General features: G+C 33.7%; 5 protein-coding genes across 5 annotated transcripts; 3 read left to right on the top strand and 2 right to left on the bottom strand.

The window, feature by feature from the left end:
- Positions 1-7,816: 7,816 nt before the first annotated feature.
- Positions 7,817-8,488, bottom strand: BO94DRAFT_560112 (uncharacterized protein; the record flags this gene model as incomplete). Its single annotated transcript, XM_025614123.1, has 2 exons — positions 7,817-8,289; positions 8,380-8,488. The coding sequence occupies 2 exons, from the start codon at positions 8,486-8,488 to the stop codon at positions 7,817-7,819; spliced, it is 582 nt and encodes a 193-aa protein (XP_025463334.1).
- A 445-nt stretch (positions 8,489-8,933) lies between these two features.
- Positions 8,934-12,112, top strand: BO94DRAFT_539241 (alanine--tRNA ligase). Its single transcript, XM_025612662.1, has 3 exons — positions 8,934-9,283; positions 9,346-11,754; positions 11,826-12,112. The coding sequence occupies exons 2-3, from the start codon at positions 9,358-9,360 to the stop codon at positions 11,997-11,999; spliced, it is 2,571 nt and encodes an 856-aa protein (XP_025463332.1). The 5' UTR covers positions 8,934-9,283; positions 9,346-9,357; the 3' UTR covers positions 12,000-12,112.
- Positions 8,977-9,439, top strand: BO94DRAFT_539242 (uncharacterized protein). Its single transcript, XM_025612663.1, has 3 exons — positions 8,977-9,080; positions 9,131-9,283; positions 9,346-9,439. Exons 1-2 carry the CDS (start codon positions 8,994-8,996, stop codon positions 9,203-9,205), a joined length of 162 nt encoding a protein of 53 aa, XP_025463333.1. The 5' UTR covers positions 8,977-8,993; the 3' UTR covers positions 9,206-9,283; positions 9,346-9,439.
- Positions 12,099-13,183, bottom strand: cyp3 (putative peptidyl-prolyl cis-trans isomerase). The gene is made up of 4 exons (XM_025612660.1): positions 13,009-13,183; positions 12,652-12,797; positions 12,453-12,590; positions 12,099-12,392 (listed from the first exon to the last, which is right to left on the bottom strand). Exons 1-4 carry the CDS (start codon positions 13,076-13,078, stop codon positions 12,201-12,203), a joined length of 546 nt encoding a protein of 181 aa, XP_025463331.1. The 5' UTR covers positions 13,079-13,183; the 3' UTR covers positions 12,099-12,200.
- Positions 13,184-13,928: 745 nt separating this feature from the next.
- On the top strand, positions 13,929-15,779 carry BO94DRAFT_525556 (E3 ubiquitin-protein ligase RNF103; the record flags this gene model as incomplete). Its single annotated transcript, XM_025610312.1, has 2 exons — positions 13,929-14,071; positions 14,139-15,779. 2 exons carry the CDS (start codon positions 13,929-13,931, stop codon positions 15,277-15,279), a joined length of 1,284 nt encoding a protein of 427 aa, XP_025463330.1. The 3' UTR covers positions 15,280-15,779.
- Between the last annotated feature and the right edge of the window lie 58 nt (positions 15,780-15,837).

The raw sequence follows: 15,837 nt of genomic DNA, 5'->3' as shown, positions 1-15,837 counted from the left end.
AAACTGTTTATTATTAATTATTTTATCTAGAAAATATTCAGTCTGTAAATTATACAGATCCATACTAATAACTCTAAAATTAATAATAAATTATAAAAATAGTAGTTATATATCTAAAACTTACTATAACTCAGCAGGCCTATCTTAATATAAAAATAGAATTCAATATTCTAATTATTAAAATAACTAGTTTACTATTTATATTATATATAGTACTATATAATCTTACTTTACTATATAATAAATAATCTTCCGTAAAATCAATACTAGAGAACTATCTTTATTTAAAGATTTATTCTAATAATTAAAATATATGATATATTTTATTAAACCCCGCCCAGGGATCCAGACAGTATTTAATAATAAAAATTATTAGATTATATAATAAATCAAAATAAATTTATAATATTTATTTTTATTAAATTATGATATATCTTAATATTCCCAGTAACAAGACTACTAACTAGAAAATTAAAGAAGTCACTGATTAATAAGCACCCACAGGGGTAGTTAGACTCTGTAAGAATTTAATTAAATCTTATATTTTAATATTAGATCTATATAATTACACGCAGGCTTCTCTTAATATATAGATTATAAAAATAATAAAAATTAAAATTAAGTAAAAATAATCCAAATATAAAAAGAATGTCTAGTATATTCTTTTTAATATTACTTTCTACAGTATCAGCCTGTATAATCATTTAATCTCTAAAACAAAGTATTACAATATAATTTTATATTAGAAAGATTAGACTAAATATATATCTCTATAAAATTAAAACTCTGATATTAACTAATATCTATATAAAAAACCTCTGAAACTATATATTCTATATTAATTGTTTATATTTAATATAATATTCTTAAACACAATATCTAAAATTAAAATAAAAATAATATAAAGAATAAAATAGTCTCTATAAAATAAGTAATACTAAAAAACCATATAAAAATAATGTCAGAAAAATATACTTAATAAACAGCATACTTTACTTTAGAAATAGATTACTTAATATATCTTAAAGAATACCCAGAATCAGTAAACGGGAAATTTCTAACCCTAGTTTATTAATATAATCAGACTATACAAGAATATTTAATTAGTAATAACTAATATTTTATTTTTTTATATTCTTTCTATACTTTATATATCCTGTAAGATTATGACTTCAGTTTATTATTCAGAGATATTTATTTCTTATACTTTTTATAATATAAATCTTTACAATCCTAATATCACGGTAGTAAAACAGCTGGAAAGACTTTAAAGATTTATATAACTATATAAATAAAATTATAATAAAAGGAGTTCAAAGCTACATACATATGTATAACAGATAGAGAATTAACAGCAGTTATAGATTACAGATAATAAATAATAAAAATATATAATAAATTTTTATGTATATAATTCAAGCTTTATATAAATAGTAATAATATTAATAAAACCTGAAAGTACAAGTCTATGTAAATATAAATATAATGTAAATATAAAGATTAAAAGATTATAAAATATAAGATTAAAGATCAAAAATTGTAAGATTGTAAGATCATAAATTAAAAAAAGATAGACTACTAAATCTAATAAGACTAAGTACATAAAAAAGTATATAGTAAGACAGCCACAGCCTTTCTATATAACCTGTTTTTCATATAAATAAAGACTACCACCTAGCTGAAAAGTCAGGCGGTTAATCATATAATACTGCCAAGCCACTAGGAACCTCCAGCATGGCCCGAAAGGCGCCGAAACGGAGTAATAAATGAAACAAACAAACAAACAAACAAACAAACATAGTAGTAATATTTATTCTAGATTTTCTAGTTACTTTCTGGATATAAAAAGAAGTAATAAATAGAGAATAAATTTATAACATTATAATCAGATATAACTTGTTTTAGGCTGGTAGTTTTTCAGAAAGTTTTTTACAGATTTTTCTTATTAATAGTAAGAACTAATATAGAATTATTTTATTTTTATAAATAATTTTTCAGATTAATAAAATACTGCAGGTATTAATTATTTAGGATTTATAAGAATTATATAAGGATTTAGTAATCTTTTTCTAAAAAGATATTATTCAATAATATTATTAGTTTTTAATTCATACTATTTTTCAGTATTAAAAGTAAAATATTAAGATATATTCCAGCTTCTTAGACTAGATAGCAGAACTCAGTATAATAGATACGAAATTTTCTATTTTCTAACTTTAAATAATATAGTTTAAATTAGATATTATAGATATGGTTAGGATTGTTAAATATATCTTTTAAAGAGTTTAGAATTATAAGATAAATAGTTAAAATATATGTTTTACTTTATATATATAGCTGGATATAGTTGTAGAATACTTTTCTGACATAGTAATATAAAATATACAGATTTAAAAGAATAAATAATAATTATAATTTATAATTATCTTTTCTTATATCTAGACAATAAATTAGTTAAGATTAATTTATTTATTAGAATTGAGTAATTATTCGGAAAATATAAGAATAGAATAGTATTAACTAGCTAAAATAATAGTTATTTTAAAAAGAATTTTAGACTCTTCCGAAATAAGTTCAGGGGTGTTAATAACAGATATAGTTAATTATATTATTTTTATAAGTCTAGCTGTGATTTGATTTTTTTTATTAAATAGTAATCTTTCTTTTAATAAATACCTTTGTAAGTTAGTTACCGGCTGTATTAATTTTTTAATTTTAGTATTTAATTAAAGTATTCTTAGTTTTGAGATTGCTTTGTAGATAGTCTTGTTTATATTATAAGTAGTCTTATTTATATTATAAACAGTCTTGTTTATAATCTATCTTTATAGTAAAAACAGAGACTTATTTATAGTAGTTGTACTATTCTTAAACATGTTTAGAGATGTGTTATGCCAGCTTATCTAGTCTGTTTAAATTATATGGGAATAGCAGGATTACAGGTATTTCAAAGTAATTCTTTATTTTAAGAAGAGGTTATATAATATTAAGATATAGACTAGTAAAATAGTAAGATAGAAGATTCAGACAGGTAGGTTTAATCAAAATAACTTATATTAACATAGATGGCTAGTTAAGTTATATATAAGTTAATAAATAAGATATAGCTTAAGGCTATAAACAGGATTACAGGGATAAAAGGCTTTTTAACAGTGCGTGGAGTCACGTGCGAAGCTTTTAGCAAGGGTGTGCCCTAGTCGCACCGTGACAATTAAATATTATTAATTTTATAGCTGTTACAGTTCCAGTAAAAATAATAAATATTTTTATTTATATCCAGCTAGTAATAATAGCAGATAATAATTTTATATATTTAGTTTTATTTAAGATATTCAGTAATTATACTATTATAGATTTTTTAAATAATTCAGATTTATAAAGACTTTGAATTGAAAATTTAAATTTATTCTTAAAAAAGCAGATACTTATTACTATTTAATTAATATTTTATAATAGAGATCTTTAGTTTTAATTATTTAAAAAGTTTAGATTAATCTTTAACAACAATCTTCTAATATTTCTTTAAATTTTCATTATTTTTTTTTATTCGGGGTTTTAATATACTAAAACCAGAACTATAATAAAAATCTTTTTAAGAATCTTAAAAACTATCTTTATCTTTAAAGTTTAACTAAACTTAATATTCTTTTTTATAAGTTAAATTAAGAATTTTAAATAAGTCTCTCAGTCTTTAAAAAACTATTAATAAAAGTTAATAAATCTTAAAAAGATTTAATATTATAAGCAGTCTTTGCAATCTATTCATTCTTTATAACCTAGACTTTAGCAGGGTTTATATAAATCTTAATTCCTAATTTTAATAATAAATTTTATATACTTAATAAAAGTAATATTAGATTTATATTTATTAATATTTATTTAAAAGCCTGCACTGTGTTGATATTCTAAAACTTAGTATATTTAAATCTAGTATTAGGTTAATCTATTATCTATAAAGATAAGAATATTATTTATATATATAAAGTAAAATTTATTAGGAAACTTTTATAAAATCTAATTAATATACTATTAAAATATATTCAAATAATTAATAAAATTAAATAAACTTACTAGCTATTTATATAGCCTGAAACAGATATAATAAATAATCTTTTCTTTATTATCTTTTTTAATTTATATATAATAAAAAGTTTGAATTATATTTAATTTAATAAAATAGCAAGGTTTCAAAATATATTACAGAGTTTTCTAGATTAAAGATAGAGAGTATTAATTTTTAATAATTATTTAATTAAAAGTTTAGTAATTTATATAGAAGTATAAATTTTTACTAGACTTTAAGATAAATAATATACAAATAATTATTAAAGAATTACTAATATATACAAACCCCTTTTATAATAAGTTAACTAAGATTTTATATAATATTAAAAGTTTTAATTATTTTATTCAGTATACAAATCTTTAAAAAATCTCTTATTTCTTGCTCTCTATATTTTTAGTTAGTTTGATAATATGATTAATATCTAAATAATAAGATAGTAAAGTATTTATTATAATCTTGTTAAAAATATTTAAATACTTATAATAAGACTTAGATAGTTTATATCTAATTTTTATTAAATTCTTTAATTAGTTAAGTTTATAAAAGGTCTTGTTGATATTTACTAAACTTATTATATATAATTTTATAAAATCTTTTTTTAAATTTTTCTATATATGATATATATTAACAGAATCTTGGAAAGTATTAAGATTTAATCATAATATTATTTATATTAAATCTTAATTTCCGTACTCTGAATATAGAGAGTTAAGTTCTTCACTTAAAATACTATATTCTAATATCTTATATATAAAAGTTCTAACATAATATTATATTTATAAATATATAATAGAATATATAGATATATATATTTCTATATATCTTTACTAATATTTAAAAATATTCTTATAAATTTATTTAAAGACTCTATTTTTTTTAAATTCTTTGATATTTTATAATTTAATTAATATGCTTTAATTTATATTTGATTATAAAATGTTAATTAATTATTCTATATAGTATATAGTTAGTATTAATCAGAGTATTTATAAAATAAATTCTATTAATTAATCTTAATATAAATAAAATATAATAATCTTTAAATGTCTGTGTTTTATTTTTAAATTTTTTATAATTATAATCTCCTAATAAATATCTTTTCAAATAATCATTTAAAAAATTTTATCTTTTCAAAAAGACATCTACGGGATTACTAAAAACCTTTAACTAGTTTTTTTATAATATTGTTTCAAGTAAGATTTAAAAAATCTTATTTTTTAAGTTCTTTTATTTAAAAAACATCGCAGGGGTAAATAAAAACACTTAATAATATAATAATTAAAAATTTTATAATAAAAATATAGTCTTTATTCTTTATATTAATTTAAAAACTTTTTAATACTTATTAAATTTATTAAATAGATTCAATACTAGCTGCAGTTAGTTTCTAGTTTATAATGTTATTTAAACTTATTTTTTTAATAAGATTATTTATTTACATATTACAATATCTATGCTATTTTAAGAATTAATTTAATTTTTATTAATTCATTTATTATTTACTTAATCTATTGGCAGAAGCCTTTAAAGTCAGTTTTTTATTTAATATTTAATATTTAGCAATAAATATTATTATTTAAAATTTAATACAAATTTTTTATTGATATTCTTCCAGCTGTAGCTGTTAATCTTAGTTAATAAATTATTAATTTTTATAAGAAAATTATTAACTATTTAATTCTTTTAATAAAATATAAATAATTTATTAATAACCTTCTTTTAGCAGGCAGGGTTCTTATAAATTAATTGAAAATAATTAATTAAGATTATAATTAAGAAGATAAGACTTTTATAATTAATCTTAATCTGTAAATTAATCTTTATCTTAATTTCTCTATCTAAAAATATAAATACATATTAAGTCTGTTTAGCTAATAATTTAATAAATTATTAATTAATCTTAATCTTTATTTATATATTATTAAGTTAACTGAAAAACTTTTTTTAATTTTTCTTATTAAAATTTATAAGAATTAATAACTTAAACTTTTTTATTTTGATTTGTTTTGAAAGAATATTAGTACTGATACAGAGACTAATATAATAAATATTTAAAGAAATAAAAATTAATTATTAATAAATCATTTAATTTATTAAATATTAGCTTAAATCTTGTAATCTATTATAAAGTTTCATTAAAAAAATACTATATCTAAATATTTCAAAAAGTTAATTCTTTAATTTATTTATTTAATTATTTTATAATATTATTATAAAAAATACTATTAGATTAGCTTGTTAAATTTATTAATATATTATAATTATAATATATAGTTGAGACTGATTTAATAAATAGTTTTTAAAGAGAGAAAATTTAACATTATAATAGATTTAAGAGCCTAAAAATTACTTAAAATATATAATAATAAATAAAAATTAAATTCTTTGGAAAGTTATTTAATTATAGATTAAATAGGTTTTCTTACAATTAATCTTTTTTAAAGACTTTCTATACGGTATTAAAAAATCTTTATATTTTTTAACTAGTTTCTTTATAACTTTAAAAAGTTTCTTAAATTCATTCTTTTTTATCAAATAGTTTCTATACTTCTTCAGATATTACTAATTTAGAGTTGTAGAGCTAGACGGGCTAGAATATAGAATGTTCTGATTCCAGATGGCTGACAGGGTCTAATCCTTTCCAGTCATAGGACTATCTGAAGCATCTAACACAAGATAATAAGATAGAAGATTCAGATAGACTAGTTTAAATAAGATAACTTATATTTAGATAAACAACTTGTTAAGTTATATATATATTAGATATAGCTTGAGACTAAATAGAATTATGAAAATAAAAGACTTTTAAACTATGTGTAGAGTCACGTGTGATGTTTAGCAAGGGTGTGCCCTAGTCGCACTGTGACATAAGAAGACTGTTAATAGCTTAATCAAAGCTAATTATATATAATTATAAAAAAATAAAGAAAATATTTAAAGTTATAAGATAGTTATTTAATATAAAATGAAATTATATTAGTACTAACTACTCTAAAACTTTAAGTATAAAAAGAGAAAAAGAAAAACAGAAAGTATTATAGATATCTGTTAAAGAAAAATAATACTGATAACAGCAAAGTAAACAAAATAAACAGGATAATATAAGTATCATGTAATACCCGGCGGAGCTGCTGTCATATTTAAATTAAGATTGTAGGACCAGACAGGCTGGAATATAGGATATTCTGGTTCTGGATAGCTGACAGGGTCTAACCCTTTTCAACATCAGGCATTGACAGAAGAAGTCCTCTACTGTATTTGTACCATAGTACTGTGTAGTTAGGAAGCCCTTTACCTAGTCAACTAACATCACGTTGTTTCCTCTGCCTCGCGTCCCCAACAATCTACAGACTACTCAGCGTGTCGGGTGTAGTATAGCCGGCATTTATTGTCAGGGCACATCTCATTAGACCAAAATGATGTATCGCTGGTCTCTGGAGAAAAGACGGAGAGAAATTATGTCCCAACATTTATTAACATTAAAAGGGTTACCTTTTTGAGATAGTTTTCGATCAGGACTAGTTGGAGAGTTCATAACGCGTTATCTAGTAAAGACAGGATCGCAACGAGGCGGACCATACCGGAACCGAGTACCTCTATATGATCATTAGTGCTATTAGACCCGTATCTTGATAGATGGATCGACTAATCAACCCCCCTCCCCCGGCACAACGAGTAATACATAATTTCAAGAAAGGGCTCGACATGAAGGGAAGGAACCAAGGATTTTGAGTCTGGCGGAAAGATGCTTCAGCAATCAATGTCGACTTCCATTGCTTCACTATAACCATCAATAGGGCCTTGAATCGAAACACTCCCGGTTGTAGTCCCAGTCACGATCGCGTTACTAGAAGGGTTCCCAAAAAGGACATCACAATCTTGTTGAACCCCCCTAGCGCGTTCTCTTGTGGCGATCAGAGCCTTCCGGACGCTGTCCTCCTCTTTTGGAATTGACAAGGACGCAGGCTCGGTGTAAAGAACCAATTCATTGCATGGAGTCTTATTATTATTGACCAACAATCTTGGGATTGCCGTTATTTGATCAGCATATCTGGTAAGAATCGTAAAAGAATCGGCCCTAGGCTCAGCATCTTCTAACTCTCTATCCAGGTCATGTATGTAAATGGTGTGTTTGGTATCATCCAATAACATCAAATCAGATGAAGCAGAAGCAGGAAGCTTCTCTTCGGTATTAGTGACATGTCCAGTTGATACAGAAGGTGCTAAAGGAAAACTCATGTTAGACCAGTTGCTCTGATAGAAGTAAAAAAGAAAGCTGCAGGCGTATAGTGGGATGGTTGGAGATGACATACAAATATGCAACCGACCAAATTTTTTAGCTAGAGGTTGATGATCACTTTCGGGGACACTCTCAGCGGGGCGCTTTTTCCCGTGATTGACCTCCTCACCAGCATGTGCCATCAGCCTCACAAGCAGTGCCTTGATAATGAGATATATAGGCCTGATAGTCAAACTATATGTTACTTAAGTAGTTGCACATAATCTGTGCACATTGAGAAATCAGTACAACTGGGTATGTTGTATTAAGGAGTTGCTTGATGCATATTCATAGGTTCGTAAAGGAGGGGGAGCTGGCCTTGACTCATCTATTATCACCTGTTAGGTCGCAACCCAGAACATTCTACCACCTTCACACTCCCCCACTCTCAACTATCTTGTTCACAAGAACCATCACGAGATCATCCAGTATGGCTTCTGATAACCACCATAATCTGGAATGGAACGCCAAACGTGTTCGAGACACTTTTCTTGAATATTTCAAGGAAAATGGCCACACATTTGGTGAGTACCTTTTTTGATAGAAGCCTGTGAACTTGTCATTAATTCACCTTTATTCAAAACCACAGTTGCCTCGTCACCCGTTGTTCCTCATTCGGACCCAACGCTGCTATTCACCAATGCTGGGATGAATCAGTTCAAGTCGATCTTCCTGGGAACAGTGGATCCCAATTCAGATTTTGCAAATCTTAAAAGTGCAGTCAATTCTCAAAAGGTCAGTACTCTCTTACTACCATGTTCCGCTATACCTAATATAGTCTATAGTGCATTCGTGCAGGAGGAAAGCACAATGTAAGTGCCATGTCAATAATCAACGCCAAAAGACAGACGGTGGAATGAAAGGAAAGTAGCCGGAGAATTGACTGACTTGGGCGATTGTAGGATCTTGACGATGTGGGAAAGGATAGTTATCATCATGTCAGTGAGCCCGACCAACATGCATGATTAATGTGGTGCTAACACGGCAAAAATTTCTACAGACCTTTTTTGAAATGCTTGGGAATTGGAGCTTTGGAGATTATTTCAAGGAAGATGCGATTCGCTATTCTTGGGAATTATTAACCAAGATCTATGGCTTGGATCCCCAGCGTCTCTATGTTACCTATTTCGAAGGGAACAAGGAGGGTGGCTTGGAACCAGATCTCGAGGCAAAAGATTTATGGAGCGCCGTTGGCGTGCTAGAGGATCATATCCTCCCCGGAAACATGAAGGACAATTTCTGGGAGATGGGTGACCAAGGCCCGTGCGGTCCTTGCAGTGAGATCCATTATGACCGGATTGGCGGCCGTAATGCTGCCCACTTGGTCAACCAAGACGACCCCAATGTTCTGGAAATATGGAATAATGTCTTCATCCAGTACAATCGTGAATCGGATCGGTCATTGCGGCCGTTGCCCAACAAGCATGTTGATACCGGGATGGGATTTGAAAGGTTGGTTTCGGTGTTGCAAGACAAGTCGTCAAACTACGATACGGATGTGTTTACCCCCATATTCCAGACAATCCAAGATGCCACTGGAGCTCGGGAATACCGTGGCTGCTTTGGTATTGATGACTCCGATGGTATCGACACTGCCTATCGTGTCATTGCAGACCACGTTCGGACTCTGATGTTCGCAATCTCGGACGGTGCGGTCCCAAATAACGATGGTCGCGGCTACGTCATTCGTCGTGTTTTGCGTAGGGGCGCTCGCTACGCCAGGAAGTACTTCGGGGTTGAGATCGGTAATTTCTTTTCCAGGATTGTTCCTACAGTTGTGGCTCAACTGGGCGATATGTTCCCGGAGTTGAGAAAGAAGCAGCTCGACGTCATGGAAATCCTTGATGAAGAAGAGATGTCGTTTGCTAAAACTTTGGATCGCGGCGAGCGACAATTTGAACATTATGCTCAACAGGCAAAGATTAAGGGAAACGATAAACTCCACGGCGCTGATGTTTGGAGACTCTATGACACGTTCGGTTTCCCAGTTGACCTTACTCGCATAATGGCAGAAGAACGGGGCTTGCAGATCGACGACCATGAATTTGAGGATGCGCGCTTACGGGCCAAGGAGGCAAGCAAAGGCCAGAAGAAGACTGCTGTGGAAACGGTTAAGTTGGACGTTCACGATTTGGGCAAGCTGGAAACCATGAATGCCGTTCCCAAAACAGATGACAGTGCCAAATTTGGGAAGGGCAACATCACCGCCCAGGTAAAGGCTATTTACCAGGGCAAAATGTTCCATTCGTCTACGGACGACGTACCGGACGGCGAACAGCTTGGAATTATTCTTGATCAGACAAATTTCTATGCTGAGCAGGGTGGGCAAGAGAATGACACGGGTAGGATCGTTATCGATGGGCAAGCTGAGCTTGAAGTTGGTGATGTCCAGCTTTATGCTGGGTATGTCCTTCATACTGGGTTCATGAAATACGGTTCTTTCTCTGTGGGAGATAGTGTCATCTGCGAATACGACGAACTACGTCGGTGGCCTATTAGGAACAACCACACAGGGACGCATATACTCAACTTTGCACTCAAGACAGTCCTAGGGGACAGTGTGGAACAAAAAGGATCTCTCGTTGCAGCTGAAAAGCTCAGGTTCGATTTTTCCCATAAGTCAGCCATCTCCGACAAAGACTTGGCCAGAATAGAGGAAATATCAACGGAATACATTCGCCAGAACTGCGCTGTCTATTCGCAAGAACTTCCTCTTGCAACAGCTCGAGAAATATCGGGAGTCCGAGCTGTTTTTGGAGAGACATATCCAGACCCAGTTCGCGTCGTCTCCGTCGGTGTGGAGTTGAGTGAAATACTGCAAAATGTGAAGGACCCTCGTTGGAAGGAGGTCAGCATTGAGTTTTGTGGTGGCACCCATGTGCAGAAGACAGGGGACATCAAGGATCTCATCATATTGGAAGAGGGCGGTATTGCGAAGGGCATCCGAAGAATTATTGCTGTTACTGGAGAAGAAGCTCACGAAGTGCAGCGTTTGGCAGCCGAGTTTCAGAAACGACTCGATCGTTTAGAAGCAATGCCTTTAACCCCAGAAAAAGAAAAGGAAGCAAAGCAGATCCAAGCCGAACTCAACCAGCTTTCAATCTCTGCTGTTCAAAAATCCAATTTCCGGGAACGTTTCGCGCGTATCAATAAGGAAGTTATCGACGGCCAGAAGGCACAACAAAAGCTTGAAACGAAAGTTGCCCTTGAGACTATTACCAACTATTTCCAAGCCCCGGAGAATCAAGACAGGCCTTGGCTTGTTACTAGGCTCCCAATTTCTGCAAACTCGAAAGCAATTAGTGAATCGTTGAATTATGTGAAATCTAAGTTGCCAGAGAAGTCGGTATATCTTTTGGCTGCAAGTTCCGAGCAGGGCCGTGTTGCCCACGGCTGCTATGTCTCCAAGGTAAGTTGTATCGCCCTCTGTCCATTCTATTTTATGATAGTCATACTAACTGGCGCCCTTCTTTCGCATAGACATCAAGCGAACAAGGTGCTTCCGCCAGCCAATGGTCAGCTATTGTTTCGGGTGCAGTCGGAGGAAAGGCCGGGGGGAAGGGGCTCACTTCAGTTGGCAATGGGGTAAACCCTGACAAAGTTGACGAAGCTGTCAACCTGGCTTCCGAATACCTCTCCAGATTCAAACTGTAGGTTGTTTCTTATCTTGAGACTGATCTTTCCCGTTTTATAATATCTAGTTCTTAGTGATAGTGGGGTTTACAACAGCTTAGATGCCATTTATCCGTATTAAAAGTTCATGCCACATGCTTCTTCCTTTGTATCATATTAAAAGGTAAATTATTCGTATTATTGGAGTTTGCTCATGACACACTAGCAACTAGTGTCCATTCATCACATCTCTCCACATTGGATAATCGAAACATCTTGGTTGGGCTTATCCCTTGTTGTCCTAGTGTTCTCAATCATTCGAACGACGTCCATTCCCTCGAGCACTTTGCCAAAAACGACATGCTTCCCATTCAAAAATGGAGTCGTGGTGGTTGTTATAAAGAATTGACACCCATTCGTGTTCGGACCAGAATTCTAGATATTCTGGTTACACATTGTACAATTCAATAACGTCTCAGACAGTCGTCCACTTACTGCCATACTAAGCAAGCCAGCATGGTCATGCTTTAGGGTGAAGTTTTCGTCTGAGAACCTTGGAGTACCATAAATGGTACAAGATCCTGTCCCATCCCCATTGACAAAATCACCACCTTGAATCATAAAGTCCTTGATCTTTGCAAAATGTCAGCTCCTTGAGACACACGACCCAGCGTGCCCATTTGATTATACATACTACTCGATGAAATTTGCTGTTTTTGTAGCCCTGTGGCCGTCCCTGGGCATTTTTACTTTCACCTGTACAGAACCGGCGGAAATTCTCTGCTGTTCGGGGCGTGATATTGGCAAATAGCTCCATTTTTATACGACCCAGAGGCTCCCCTGTGATAAGGATAACTCAGCTACTATCTCTCTCTAGTTCGAGAATCCTCAGCACCACCCCATTCCTGTATCAGCCAATAGTCGTACCATATTGGTGAATCGACATATTGGAAAAACTCCCCGGTCTCAACGGTAGATGTATTTGATCACTTGGCTTTGCATCGTATAAAGGAATAGATGGAAAGGAATTACATCACCCTGACGTACATACCTCCTAATGCTATATCGAAGAAGACCACGGGGTTGACAGTTGGTTGAGAGCTTGAAGATGCGCAGTCCATTTTGTTCAGTTATTGTTGTCGCTGCTAGAATGACGCTTGTTTTGCCTAATCTTGCTTGAGCAATCGGACTTGACTCTGTAGCTACTTTAGTGAGCTTTGATGGGCACGATAAAATTTCTCGAAAATCAGCTTGTTTGTTTGATTCCAGTATCTGGCTGCCGCCGGTCTTTTAAACTCGCTTACAGCTATTACGTACTAGTAGGGAGCAGTGTCTCCACTCCTCTATCTAGTATACTGCGCCTGACTAGGTAAGGTATATGCCCTGCTCTGTATAAAAGTACTATTTACCTGCAGGATGGTATGCATATAACTCACGAAATTAAATTCCACTCCAACGAATTGCGAATGTCTTCCTAATTAATATTGCACCAACACTCTTGGCTGCTGGCTACAACGTGCTGTAGCAGGTTCCGTAACGGATCGTCCGCCCCGTGACTTGGACATCCCAGCCTTAGGTGTTTCTGTTTGCCAACTCCGGGGGCCCTGATCTTCATCCTCCCATGTTGAATCTGATGATTGACTACCATCGGCTTACGCACCATATCCGGAGCTTTGAAAGCTCTCGCTATAGTTGCTCCTACTCCTAGTGATGACCTGTCCGTGGCGTCCCTTTACGCGTGTCTGGAGTTGGAGCCTTCTTCTGGATGAACTGAACTGCTATCGTCGACCGATCTCACAGAAACGACATATTCTTTAGGAGTGTGTTTGTGCCCCCCTCAAGTTGATACACTTGTACACAGTGGTTTATTATCCCCATCATTTCCTAACTCCCGATCGGCTTGCCTTTCTCGATTTGTATCCATCGAAGTGGAAGTTTTCCGCTCTGCCGTCGTCGCATTCGTCCGTCGACATGTCCCCATCAACAACCACGGGCTCCCCTTCCAGTGCCACTAGTACAGATCATAATGGAAACAACAGCAGCTCAAGCCCTACCAGCTCGCCACTTCTTTTCTTTGTCGCCCTTGGATTTGGTGTCGTCTTCACCAATCTATGGTATGTTCAAGTCGGTATCACTAGGCCACTAGCATGTATTTATGTGTATCTGACATTCGCATTTTAGGATCATCGTGGGGGTAAAATATTGTTTTCGGTATAACCAACGCAATCGTCAATTACGCGACCAGGAGACAGGCGAGCCCATAGATCTGGTGACGATGCCTCGAACACACCGAAGACGCAGAGAAAAGAAACTGATGAGCATGGATGACGTTAACGAGAGATTTCCACTCATCAAGTATAAAGCCTGGAGATCCTCGCGTGAGAATAAAGGTCTCTCTACGGCAGGTGGGATCTCAGCGCCGAATAGCAGGCCATCGAGTTTAAAAAGCGACAACTACGTACTGTCTGCCTGTCTTGGTGCACCTTCGTCCATGACAACGTCGCCACTCAAAGGCCATCAGCGGGTTGACTCCACTACGTCGCAGGTTTCTGTACCGCTTGAACACCTGGACTCAACGCCACCGCAATGCGAAGAGAAGAGCCTGGGGCATTCCGAACCTGATCCTGCAGTCTCAGGAGTAAACGACAACGCGGATCATTTAATCGTTGACCAGCTCCGTAACCACGTTCTCAACCATACCATCGTAGAGGAAGTTGGAGACCTTGACCACCATATTCGCACGGCAGTACCTGCCGATCTCCTCACAAATCCAGGTGATACTTGCGCTATTTGTCTCGATACAATTGAGGATGAAGATGATATACGAGGGCTTACTTGTGGGCATGCTTTCCATGCCTCCTGTGTTGATCCATGGTTGACAAGCCGACGAGCTTGTTGTCCCCTATGCAAGGCAGACTACTATGTCCCGAAACCTCGTGTGGAAACTTCTGCATCACTTCCTAGCTCAGAACGTCCTGGTCGACGTATAGCTCCAAGCCCGCCACAAGCTGTCTTCATAGGTGGCAGAGTGAATCTTCTTCGGTCTGCATCAGTCTTCCCGGAGCGGCGTGTGCAGCGAGAGTCCCCAACCAGCAGAGTGGGACTCTCTCGGTTGCGCGTTTGGGGGGCACCTCATTCCGACGACCAGCCTACTTCTGTTGTGGCTGACCCGCCACCTGAACAGTCTGATGGCAGGAATCGGAGGCTAGGGCTGTTCTCCGTCCGCCCTTTTGATCTGAACTTTGGGTTTCGTGGATACCGTTCCTCAGGAAGGAACGATAGTCGAACCCTTGGCCAGCTTGAAGCCGGGTCTCCTATTTGATCTTCTTTCTCTCTTAACTAATTGTTGGAGACAACTGACTGGTCTTTTTCAAGTCTCTGTCTATCATGCCTCTCGACATCTGGAATGCCGACAGGGGTATCATTGTCATTGTTTTTGGGCAGTATGCAAGACACGCCCGCCACTTTGTACAGTACCTTGATGCTTCAACTTTTCAGGCACTCACTCAGCCTTCCTTACCTCTTGGTTGAGAGCATATGGGTTTCCCTCTTGCTGTAATGGATTAAATCTTCTGGACTTTTGGATGCAGGTTATGGCGTTTGTGGCAGATAATCGGATCTATGTCAGACACCAAGGTGGTAGCGAAACGGGGATTATTTGCCTTTTAGCGGGAAATGCGTACGAATATAAACTATGGATATCTTGTGCGTTGCATATTTTGCATATATCAGAAATAAGCCATGATTACCACTGTCTTCATCAATGCTGAGTTTCGTGGTTGCAACTTGTTAGCCGGTTTGTGTCTGAAGTTACTCCTTTGCTGCAGCTTCAGGGCTATGCGAATGCCGTATTTGATGATTTTATAGGGTAGAGATCGAT

The sequence above is a fragment of the Aspergillus sclerotioniger genome (genome assembly GCF_003184525.1).
Source record: "Aspergillus sclerotioniger CBS 115572 chromosome Unknown BO94scaffold_33, whole genome shotgun sequence".
Lineage (NCBI taxonomy): Eukaryota > Fungi > Ascomycota > Eurotiomycetes > Eurotiales > Aspergillaceae > Aspergillus > Aspergillus sclerotioniger.
This window is presented reverse-complemented; position numbering and strand designations above follow the sequence as displayed.